The following is a 12700-nucleotide window of genomic DNA, read 5'->3' on the forward strand; positions in this document are numbered from 1 at the left end:
GATCATCCATCTTCCTCTTGATTATATTCCAGAGGATTTCAATTTGAAAAAATCAAAGAAACTCATCATTTTTAAGTGGTCGCTTATTTTTTTTTCCAGAGCTGTATTTTTTTCCCTTAAAAAACTTTTTATATTTAGTCAGGTTTTATTTGTCTGATATATTAATGTGTTTGTTAATCTGAAAAATATAAGTATGAATAAACAGCAAAAACAAAAAAACTGTAGGGGGGCAAATAGACTTTCTAAATAGAGTACTTTCACAACTACTTTGCTTTGGACGTTTCTGTTCAAACCCAAAATAGCAAGTGTTAAAAGTGCTGAAAAAATCTCTGTCTGGACCTAAAGGACTAAAATTTGGTCCAGGTAAGAGAGGTGGTCTTGGTCTGGATCTACAGGACCATGAAAAACACTCTAGAAGGTTCAGAGTCAAGCTATAATCACCCATTAAACAACAGAAAAGCAAAGAGAGGTGGTGTTCTGCACTCGAAGGAAGCCAAATTCTGGCATTCTTACTGGATGCAGAATTTGGCGCAACACCTTGAAAGGCAGAGAAGGCCAAACTAATTAACATTTCAGACAAAAAAATAAATAAAATAAAACAAAAAATCAGAACCAGTAGGCACGCTTTTGGTTTTCCTGCGAGAGGTTTTTGATGAGTTTTAAAAAAAAGAACACAAAAGTTGAAATAATTTAAATTTTATATTGTATGACTCTACGCGTCTGCTGTGCATCCCACTAAAAAACATTATATATATATATATATATATATATATATATATATATATATATATATATATTTTTTTTTTTTTTTTTTCTCCACGTTCACTGTGAAAGATGCTTCGCTCAATTCTCAAATCTCTCGAAATGTTAAGTCGTTTTCCTTCTCAGCCACCGTAGCATCTCGCTAAACTGACAACATTCTACCAACCAATCAGTGTGAAGTATAGGCAGACTCCGCCTTGTTTAGTGCGCTCAGAAAATCACGGTACATTCCTTTTTTTGAGCAGGCAGGTTCAGGCCTGGGTTTTTTTTTTAATGGGTTGATGTGGACGAGGAGGTTTTAAGGTTTTCATGTGGTTCTGTGGGCGGAGTTTGGGAGTTTATGAGTTCGTGGGCGTGGTTTATGAGTTCGTGGGCGTGGTTTGAGACTTTGTAGGCCATCACTAGCCCTCCACTACACCCCACTCTCCGCTTTGCTTTTCTTCTTGGTCTTCTTCAGCTTGTACAGGTGGAAGGTCTTGTTCTGGAAGACGCGGGTGAAGAGCGTGGAGTACGGCGGCTCTCCGGTTTTGATGGCCTGGCAGAACCGCGGGTGAGACGCCGGCACCAGGTCCGGGTCGTTATCTCCGGGCCCGTCCATGATCTAAAGAATAAAAACACACACAGAGAGAGAGAGAGACACTTCTTATCTATCTTTGTGTGAATTATTTAGAACTGGGCAAAGAAAGAAAGCTTTAAAATACGTTCCCAAAAGCATTTTGGTGTTAAAATTATAATTTTTTTTTCTGTTTTTATAATGTTTTAGTCCATAGACTGTGTATAGCTGGACAGAGCATCGTCTCTCAAAAGTGAAGTCACCACAGGTCGGGCGCCCCCTGCTGTTCGGTTTCAGAAAGCTGTGTAACTCCACCCATCCCCATAGGTTTCAATGGCAAAACAGGCAACTCTCAATCACGTTTTTTTCTAATAAACTGTAACTCTACCTCCATTATTTAAATGTAACAGATAGTGTAACCTTATAGTGTAAGCTTATATTGTCAAATTTTTATATCCCCACAGAATTCGGTTTTTAAAACGTTATTCAGCTCTATTCAAAATAGGTGTGGTTATTGTAAAAGGGCTGCTTATGGGCGGGACCAATAACAGACCGTCAGCTCCGCTCCACCCCGCTCTGCAGCCTGTGACCTCGAGGCAGCCCTCAGGGGCGGGGTTATTTAAATGAGTAGGCTGTCTCTCCACAGTCTTTCTCCCTCCTCTGGTCTCTACTGCGCTCTACAGACTCGGGTGTCAGGATCGCCAGCATGGAGGAAGATTTTGGCTTCATTTTCACTGAATGAATGGGAACGGAGACACGGCGTCCATCTTTTTTTACAGTCTCTGTTTTAGTCTTGTTTAATTTTTTTTTTTAGGTTTTTATAATAGTGCTGTCACTACACATTTGAAAATGCTGAATTCAAAGCTGCTCCGCACTGTTGTCTCAGAACTGTCTGGAGTGTTTGTGCTCCATAATTGGTCTTATATAATATTCTAATTTTCGGAGAGACTGATTTTTGGGTTTTGATGGCCTGGCAGAACGGCAGGTGAGACGCCGGCACCAGGTCCAGGTCGTTATCGCCAGGCCTGTCCTTCTTATATTTCCTTGACAGTGAATTATTCAGAACTGAACAAAGAAAGAAAGCTTTTTAATACTTTCCCAAAAGCATTTCAGTGTTAAAATCATCTTCACTGGTTAAGAGAAAGAAAGAGTGTGTTCAGTGTGATGCTCGCTCGACCGTTAAAAAGACATCTTTGGAAGAACATCTGATTTGAACCTAGTTAAACACTTCTACAGTCATCATATTTAGACACAGTACAGTAAAGGTGTCTATTCTGAATATGCAAGCTTTATAAGATGGGATTAGGGACAGGGGGTCAGATACAGTTCCTTTAGAGTAGAGAGGGTTCATAGAAGGAAGCAAAAGTTGGAATCGAACCAACAACTCTGTGATCAGAAACTCAGCATTTTAAATACAGAGCCAATATTGTACTGTTAATTTACTTAATAATACTATAAAATTAGGACAAACATGCGTAATAATCATGCAGTAAGTATGATACTATCTAGTATGAAACTCCTGAAGATAGAGCTCTTCAAAGAGCACTTACTCTCCTAACACCTCTAACTAACTACCTTCTACTACCAGATCAGGAGAATCTCTCACTATCTTTAATAAACTCCTGAAGACAGAGCTCTTCAAAGAGCACTTACTCTCCTAACACCTCCAACTAACTACCTTCTACTACCAGATCAGGAGAATCTCTCACTATCTTTAATAAACTCCTGAAGACAGAGCTCTTCAAAGAGCTCTTACTCTCCTAACACCTCTAACTAACTACCTTCTACTACCAGATCAGGAGAATCTCTCACTATCTTTAATAAACTCCTGAAGACAGAGCTCTTCAAAGAGCTCTTACTCTCCTAACACCTCTAACTAACTACCTTCTACTACCAGATCAGGAGAATCTCTCACTATCTTTAATAAACTCCTGAAGACAGAGCTCTTCAAAGAGCACTTACTCTCCTAACACCTCTAACTAACTACTACTAACCTCATTTCCTTCTTCCCCTCCTTTACTTATTATTCCCTTTGACCTTCTATATTTTTGTACTTTACTCTTGTAAGTCGCTTTGGACAAAAGCGTCTGCCAAATGTAATGTAATGTAATCTATCAAAACAATTTTTAGTGAATCCTAAAAAGTGCAAAAATAAAATTATATACAGCTCTAGAAAAAAAAAAGAGACCACTTATAAAAATGATGAGTTTCTTTGATTTTAGCAAATTAAAAACCTCTGGAATAAAATCAAGAGGAAGATGGATGATCACAAGCCATAAAACCACCAAATTGAACTGCTTAAATTTTTGCACCAGGAGTAAAGCAGCATAACGTTATCCAAAAGCAGTGTGTAAGACTGGTGGAGGAGAACATGATGCCAAGATGCATGAAAACTGTGATTAAAAACCAAGGTTATTAACTGTGCCATTAACTGTGCACCATGCAGCTTGATTTAGGGAGTGTCAGTGGGTCTTTGCTATCGTAACAGGAAAAGTACACTTTGCGTTGCTTAAAACGAGCAAAAGCATGTACTAATTATCTTAATTCATGCGTGGTGTGTTTTGGGCATAATGTGAAATAAATCAATCAGTGTGTCGCTTGCCAAGATAGCAATGCACCCAAAAAAATTAAAACCACCATGCTTATCAGTGTACATATATTCAGAAGCCCTGTTGCTGTATAAACAATGCAGGAAGAAGGAGTAAAAGTAGACAGTTGGCAGGGTGTAAGATAGCAGTGAGCATCACGACACACCTTGCATAGGGGGTCAGTGAGAAGCTAAATGGGTGGGATGATTGGCCTAGCTAAATTGGAAGGAAGATAAAAAAATTAAACTCTTTAAAGTTGGTGTATATTGATAAAAAAATAAATTGGATTAAAACAACAGTATAGAGATTAACCGTGATTATTATATACATGCGCTAATGCATTAACATTGACAGTGTTTTCCCACAAAATCTTACAGCACTTAATGCTGAACCTCTGCTACTGACAACTTTTATGGAGATGCTGATTTCATTTTCCAGCAGGACTTGGCACACTGCCAAAAGTACCAACTGGTCTTATAGAATATTCTAATTTTCTGAGACACAGATTTTTGGGTTTTCATTGGCTGTAAGCTTCATAATCATCAACAATAAAAGAAATAAACACTTAAAATAGATCACTGTGTGTAATACATCTATATATATAATTTTTCAACTGAATTACTAAAATAGTTAATAAGTTTTTGCTAAATTCAGGTGGAGTTAAATCTCCAGAATCAACTTATTAAAATGCTACTCCTTATCCTGGTAGCCTATATCCTTCAAACATCATAACGCAACACATCTTCTTGCATACAGTATCACAATAAACTGATCTAGAGTAACATTATAAATGAGTATTTTAGGTATTTAAAGTAGTGATTATTATATACAGCACAAATGAAAAGACCTCAGATCTCCAACACAACACAAAACAAACTGTGCAGCAACAGATCCAGAGCTTCTGATACGCTGAGAATTACCCACCAATCAAATAGTATTAATAATAATAGCAGCTGCTCCACTGAAGCAGATACACATCATATCACCCAGATCATCCTAAAACACAGCCCTGTATCTTCCTCTGAATAATGATATCGTCTTAAATACGTCCTGTCTCGATCCATTTCATCAAACAGAGGTAAAATCCCAGAATTAAAGATCTTTGAACGGAATCAAAGACGTCTGCCCTGAAGTGTTTAAACATTCACTTTGTAAATATTCCCAAATTAATTTGAGTCTTTGGAATGGAGCTTTGAGAAGAATTATCAAAGAAGCCGGATCCCAAACCGCCCACCGGTATCGGAAACACCGGAGGCGCCGCTTTGAATTCTGAACGCTCTCTGCATCCAACAGGTTTCCAGTTCAGACTCCAGCATGCTGGAGATCCTTCAAGACTAGGGCTGTGACGAGACACTAATATCACGAGAACGAGACGAGACACGATACTGGGTTTACGAGAACGAGACGAGATTTAAAAATTACATTTTAAAGAAAATGTAAAAATGAAAAATGGTTTGAAAACTTTTGTTTTGAAAATGTTTTATTTGACAAAATAAGTGAGTGAGTAAATAAGTGAGTAAGTAAATAAATGAGGAAGTGAGTGAGTGAGTAAGTAATCTATCTATTGTGTTTTTTCTCCTAAATCTCTTGTAATTTAACTATGCATAACCACAACCAAATTTCCAAAATTCCCCCTTGGGGATCAATAAAGTGAGTAAGTAAGTGAGTAAGTGAGTGAGTGAGTGAGTGAGTGAGTAAGTGAGTGAGTGAGTGAGTGAGTGAGTGAGTAAGTGAGTGAGTAAGTGAGTGAGTGAGTGAGTGAGTGAGTGACGGAGTAAGTGAGTGAGTAAGTGAGTGAGTAAGTGAGTAAGTAAGAAAGTAAGTGAGTAAGTAAGTGAGTGAGTGAGTAAGTAACAGAGTGAGTGAGTAAGTAAGTGAGTGAGTAAGTAAGTGAGTGAGTAAGTAAGTGAGTGAGTAAGTAAGTGAGTAAGTAACGGAGTAAGTGAGTAAGTGAGTGAGTAAGTGAGTAAGTGAGTGAGTAAGTGAGTAAGTGAGTGAGTAAGTAAGTGAGTGAGTAAGTAAGAAAGTAAGTGAGTAAGCAAGTAAGTGAGTAAGTGAGTGAGTAAGTAAGAAAGTAAGTGAGTAAGTGAGTAAGTAAGTAAGTGAGTGAGTGAGTAAGAAGGTAAGTGAGTGAGTGAGTAAGAAAGTGAGTAAGTGAGTAAGTAAGTAAGTGAGTGAGTAAGTAACGGAGTAAGTGAGTGAGTAAGTAAGTGAGTGAGTAAGTAAGTGAGTGAGTAAGTAAGAAAGTAAGTGAGTAAGCAAGTAAGTGAGTAAGTGAGTGAGTAAGTAAGAAAGTAAGTGAGTAAGTGAGTAAGTAAGTAAGTGAGTGAGTGAGTAAGAAAGTAAGTGAGTGAGTGAGTAAGAAAGTGAGTAAGTGAGTGAGTGAGTAAGTAATCTATCGTGTTTATTTCTCCCAAATCTTTTGTAATTTAATTATGCATAACCACAAACAAATTTCCAAAATGTCGGGGATCAATAAAGTGAGTAAGTAAGTAAGTAAGTGAGTAAGTAAGTGAGTGAGTATCTATCTATCTATCTATCTATCTATCTATCTATCTATCTATCTATCTATCTATCTATCTATCTATCTATCTATCTATCTATCATATTAAGACTATGCTTAAAGTGCAAACAGAGACAGAACATGTTTTTAAATACAGTACAGAGCTAAGGGATTAGTACAGCTGTCTATGAAACAGTCAGGTGTAGGATTTACTTACAGTATTTATATATGGTTTGTGTCTTGTTGGTCACTCTGTTCCGTTTATTGTTCCCACATATATAAATACTGTAAGTAAATCCTACACGTACAACTTAAAAGTAGCAGAAGCATCTTCTATACAAATACCTGAATTTTCCTCTTCTGCTGAGAGCTGCTCTCACTGCTCAGCCACCACACTCACTGTTGTCGCTACTGGGTTGCCAGATCCCTCTTAAAAAGTCCACACTAAACTGTTTTTTTTCCCCGTGAGACAGGTTTAAGCTTGACGAGAAATATTGTCACGTTTTAATCTCACGAGATCTCATCACACCCCTAACAAAGACTCTTAATACTCTTAATTTTTGACTTTTTTTGTCATTTCTTTCCTTATTTCCCCCCCTCCCTTTTCTGCGTAGTCTGAGATGGAGCTGAATTAGAAACAACGCACACACAGAGGAACATAAGCAAGCATCACCGGGGCATGGGATCAGACAGGGTTTCTGAAGACAGCCTGGAGGGATCTGAAGTGGGCGTGATTGATCTCCTGTCTGGATCAGACGGTGGAGGACTGCAGGCCGTGATCATGAGGGGTGGTGAGGAGTGGCAGAGCCTCCATCAGAGCCTCCGTCACGTCCGTAATCCAGCGTTTTCAAAGCAGTCTCGGCTGCGGGAGGCATCTGCAGGATGTTTGGCGAGACGCGTCCGGCTGGAGAGATGTTTACCACTTCTTAACATCTTTATTTCAGTCATTTTTGGGAAGTCTGGATCAACTTAATAAAAGTTTGCACTGAAATCAATCACTTCCTATAACCATCATCCATCGACAAGCTTCTTACAACTCTTACAACTGGAATTTTAGACCACTCTTCTTCTGCAAACTTGTATTTAAAGCTCTCCTTCTGCTAAAATCCACTTTTTTTCTTGTTGTTTGTAAAATACAGTAGGTCTCTGAGTTGTATATGATGCTGCACTACTGATAAAACTATTCAACCTCCATTGTTCTGCAGCAGTTAGTAAAAGAAAATAATTAGAAAAACAAACGAGTCGATCAGGAAAAGCACCGTGTCTACATCAACCCATGAATTAGTATTCATGGCCCCGCCCACCTCGGTTCGGGACTGTCCACAAACAGCAGAGCGGAACCTGGGCAGTGACGCCGTCTCGTTAGATAGGAGGAGCTAACAGCGCTAGGAACAGCATGCAGTTCATTCCTGTGTTATTTGTGCGAATAACACATCAGTGTTTATATACTTTACCCAGTAATTCAGAGCTAAGAAACAAATGGTTAGAATTAGTCTATGGAGGAAAAACACCATCAGCCAAGTACAATTGAGATTGATAGATAAGTGTACGCTTAGAACAGTTCTTTTTTTACGTTAGTTTAGGGTGGATTTTTACTTTCTGGATCTGGACTACACACCTCTGTGTGTAAGTAACTATAGGTTTAAATAGGATCTCCGGTGGATTTGGTGTTTTACAGAGACTCTAAGACTAGGTCAGTGGCTGAACTGCACTTAGCAGGGCATGTTGTATTACACATGTAAAGTAACATATGACATTGCAAAGACTGTTATTAGTGTAAAAACGTCTTTAATTTTTTAAAACGTTTCTAACTGTTGTCATCTCGTAGCCTCCTGGTGTCGCATTGCTGTTAGCCAATCAGAGGTGATATGTTTGTGTGTATGAATATTCATGAGCAAGAGTCAAAATCCTATCATTTCTCCCCGTCCACTCCACTCCTCTACAATGGAGAGCAACTCCTCTAAAGCAATGTTTTTTTTTTTTTTTTCACAAAAAACAGCTTACATGGCATTCATTCATACTAGAGACACAACTAGACATTTTAAAATGAATGAAAAAATGATGGAATTCAAACTTTAAGGGTTGTAAACTTCAAAAAGCTTAGATATAGCTAATTTTCTATAGATGGTGGTGGATATAAATTAAACTGAACTCCTCAAAACCCCTAAAATAGACTTTTATTTTAATTAATGTAACACCCTGTAACTACAGTAACTGAGTACATTATATTATTATTCTGTGTGAAACATCCCCAGCTAACTAGAAGTATTTAGCAAAAAAAAAAAAAAAAAAAAAAAAAAAAAGTGAAGAAAAACAGCAACAGATCCCGGAGGGAAATAAAAAAATAAAAATAAAGAAATAAAATAAAAAAAATAAATGTTACCAGGAAATCGATTACGGCGCATGCTGGAGTAGCGACGGCTGCTAATGTGCAATTTTACACAGACACAAACAAACGCTGTTTGCACCATGTGAGCGAGAGTTTCAGAGGTTTTTTTCTTGCGTTAATTTGCTCTCACCCCATTTAGTTTTATATTTACACCGTCATGCACAGTGTGCAGAGCTGCAGTACTGCTCTATGACTGTTCTTCACCAGATCGCTAACGATGAGGACATTAAAAAAAATAATAATGAAAAAACATGCAAAACGTGTCTTAATTAAAGCAAACGGATGCTTCTGCTTGTGCGATTTCTCGATACGCAGGAAATAACACGTCTGGAAGCTCGTAATAATCAACACGGGGCCAGAAACCGCAAGACGTGTGAAGATGATACACTTTTTTTAAAGCATTGTTTTAATCCATTGTTTACATATTATAGAACTTTTAACTTTTCTGAAGCAGAACAGGCATGGTGTGTTGTATTAAGTATGGTATAGTTTGTTCAAATGGAAAAAAAAGTGCTTTTAGTCCAGAGAAGCAGCAGGTGTGGAAGCTATCCGATCCAGGTGCTGCTAGAGCGGTCGCGTGACTGGTTCATTTTGTGTTATAATGATTCGCCGTACGTCACACCCCGTACAACATCAGTATATCCTAATAAAGCACACTGTGATAGGACTGGAGTGAGAGTTCTACTGCATCTCAAAATTAGTATATCATTGAAAAGTTACTTTATTTTAGTAATTCAGTTCAAAATGTGACACACATAATATAATATAGATGTATTAAACACAGAGTGATCTATTAAAAGCGTTTATTTATTTTATCGTTGATGATTTTGGCTTATAGTCAATGAAAAAACCCACAAATTAGTAGGGCTGGACCCGAATATTCGGGTATTCGGATATTCGTTCGTTGAGTAGGTATTCGGTTTTTAATTTTGGTATTCGGATATTCGTTTTTTTTCTCCTTTCCAGAGTTCCACCTCACTCTAACCACTTCTGTTCTCGCGGGTCCCGTCAGAATATCTTGCGCGCGGGACAGAACTGAACTGTTATTGGCTGGAGCGGGAGTTTAATCCAGACGATGCGGGAGCAAATTAATAAATAGTTAAGAAAACTGTAATAATTGTAAAAAAAAAAAAACCTAAAGAAAACTCTCAACGCGCAGGATGGACCGACACACACACGCACACACCGATGGTGTTTGGACTGGGGTAAGGAACGGGACCGCACTATGTGGCGGGCGGGCGCGGGATTAAAAGAAGCAAGTTTTTTGCGGAGCGGTAACGAGACAGAAACGCGGGAGCGTGGAAGAGTGGGTTTAAAAATCAGTCTCGCGCAGACCTCTATTATACATGATAAAAAAAATGCAGGCTCTTCGAAACTGATTTATATAATAAAACGTAAGGGGTAATGTGGCAACAGTAGGGGCTAAATCGGTTACAAAAGCCTGGCCTACAAAAATGATGTCTGAACGAATTTCCTCTTATCTAATATAATTTAAAATGGTTTAAAAATATAAAATAATTTCTAAGCAAACAAAATATTTAATATTGAGCTTATAGCCCAAGTGCAAAAATACAAAATCAGTAATACGGCTATGCCCTGCACAATGCTTAAACCGAAATAGACCAAGTACAATAACGTCATTAACAATGACTTTCCTCTACTCTAATATAATTTAACATGGTTTAAAATATAAAATAATTTCTAAACAAACGAAATATTTAATATTGAGCTTATAGCCCAAGTGCAAAAATACAAAATCAGTAATATGCCCTGCACAATCCTTTAACCGAAATAGACCAAGTACAGTTTACAATGACTGTCCTCTAATATAATTACCAATGTTTAAGAATATAAAATACTTCCTGAACAAACGTTTTTTTTTGTTTGTTTTTTTAAGCAAATAGCCTAAGTGTGAAAACACAAACAGCAATTTACTGGGCTGGCTTGCGCAGCGGAGAAACCGTGCAGCAGCCTCCTAGCCTGCTTACGCAGCGGATAAGCCGCGGTGTAGGGCAGCAGAAATTCCGGGATGAAAACACAAAGAAATCTGAGCTAAAAACACAGAAAAAATATGGGGGATAAAAACACCAAAAATCCGGGGTGAATATGTCTCGTCGGTCAGAGCAAATTGAACATTTTTCAGTGGATTAAAGGGGCCGTGATTTGCTTTTTTTTTATTTATTTTTTTTACCTCTTTTTTTAAAAACAAATATTCGAATATTCGCTTCGAATCAGTGCCGAATATCCGGAGCTCAAAAAACGCTATTCGGGCCAGCCCTACAAATTAGTGTCTCAGAAAATTATAAAATAATATAAAACCAGTTGGTACTTTTGGCAGTGTGGGCAGTGCGCCAAGTCCTGCTGGAAAATGAAATCCACATCTCCATAAAAGTTGTTTTCAGCAGAGGGAAGCTGTAAGATATGAAGCGCTGTAAGATTTTGTGGGAAAACAAAACTGCACTGACTTTAGACTTGATAATAAAACACAGTGGATCAACACCAGCAGATGACAGACATGACTCTCCAAACCATCACTGATCATCAGTAAAGACACACAGTCCAAACTGCTTGAGGTCTAGTGTGAAGATTCCACCAATCAGTGATGGTTTGGAGATGCGGATTTCATTTTCCAGCAGGACTTGGCACACTGCCCACACTGCCAAAAGCACCAATTGCTCTTTATGTAATATTATAATATTCTGAGACGCTGATTTTTGTCTGTTTTTCATCGGCTGTAAGCTTCATAATCATCAACAAAAAAATAAATAAAAATATAATATAATATAATATAATATAATATATATATTTTTTCACATTTTTAACTCAATTACCGTATTTTTCGGACTATAAGGCGCACCGTATTATAAGACGCACTATCAAAGAACGCCTATTTTCTGCTATTTTTCCATACATAGGGCGCATCGCATTATAAGGCGCGTTAAGTGACACTAGAAAGGGTGCCTATATCAAAGTGAACAGGGGTGGCGCCATGTTTCCCTTCCCCCACCGGGGGTGGTCGCTTGCCGGTGGAGCGTCTCAGTATATATAAATCTAGCTCTTTCAAAGTCAAACGAGTGCTGGATATTAATCTACACAGATTCCTCTCCTGAAAACTGTTTATTTGGGTGAGTAACGTGCTTCAGTTTATTTACAGTAAGCTTAGATTTCCAGATGTCCACTAAGGCTTGCTGCACCAGCGTTAGCATAGCTATCCGCTAGCACGCTAGCTAGTCACCTAAACTAGTAAAGTTAACCCAAACTTAAACGACAGCGTTACACTGAGTAATCCTGCGTGTTCTGGTAAGACAGTGAGATATTAGCTAGCGATTCGTCCCCCGTAGCTTGTTTTAACACGGTAAACAAGCAGATTACAGGCTGATAAAACTCACCTCTGAGAGAGTTAGCGCTTAGCATCTAGCTAATGCTAGCCAGGCAAAGCAGCACAGACTTACAGGCCGATAACTCACCTCTGAACGGTGAACGCTTAGCGATTAGCATCTAACTCTAATAATACTGCTCCAGCAGTATTAAAAGTGCTAAATTTAGAAAATACTGATCTCTGAACAGTGAAAAAGCTAGCTAGCTAAGCGGTTAGCATCTAGTTAATGCTATTGCTGCTCTGCACAGAGTGTGTGTTTACTGCTCCTTACAACCTGACGGGTAAAATTTAGATAATACTGATCTCTGAACAGTGAATAAGCTAGCTAATGCTATTTGCTGCTCCAGCCTCGGAGCTGCACGGCTCTGGACTCTGTATAGCACTGAAACTCTGTATAACGCTGCACGGAGTGTGTGTTTACTGCTCCTTACAACCTGACGAGTAAAATTTAGATAATACTGATCTCAGTGAATAAGCTAGCTAGCTTAGCGGTTAGCATCTAGCTAATGCTATTGCTGCTCAGCCT

At 38.4% G+C, this 12700-nt stretch overlaps 1 protein-coding gene across 4 annotated transcripts in view; it reads right to left on the minus strand.

Annotated features, from left to right (window-relative positions):
* Positions 1-785: 785 nt before the first annotated feature.
* The window catches only part of dpy19l3 (dpy-19 like C-mannosyltransferase 3), a 92366-nt gene continuing 80451 nt past the window's right edge, over positions 786-12700 (minus strand). For all 4 annotated transcript variants that reach the window (XM_022665288.2, XM_022665290.2, XM_022665289.2 and 1 more), the window contains one exon: positions 786-1363. In XM_022665288.2, the coding sequence (XP_022521009.2) occupies positions 1175-1363 (189 nt within the window). In that variant the 3' untranslated portion in view covers positions 786-1174. The remainder of the gene's footprint in view (positions 1364-12700) is intronic.

This window comes from Astyanax mexicanus, chromosome 23, assembly GCF_023375975.1.
Source record: "Astyanax mexicanus isolate ESR-SI-001 chromosome 23, AstMex3_surface, whole genome shotgun sequence".
Lineage (NCBI taxonomy): Eukaryota > Metazoa > Chordata > Actinopteri > Characiformes > Acestrorhamphidae > Astyanax > Astyanax mexicanus.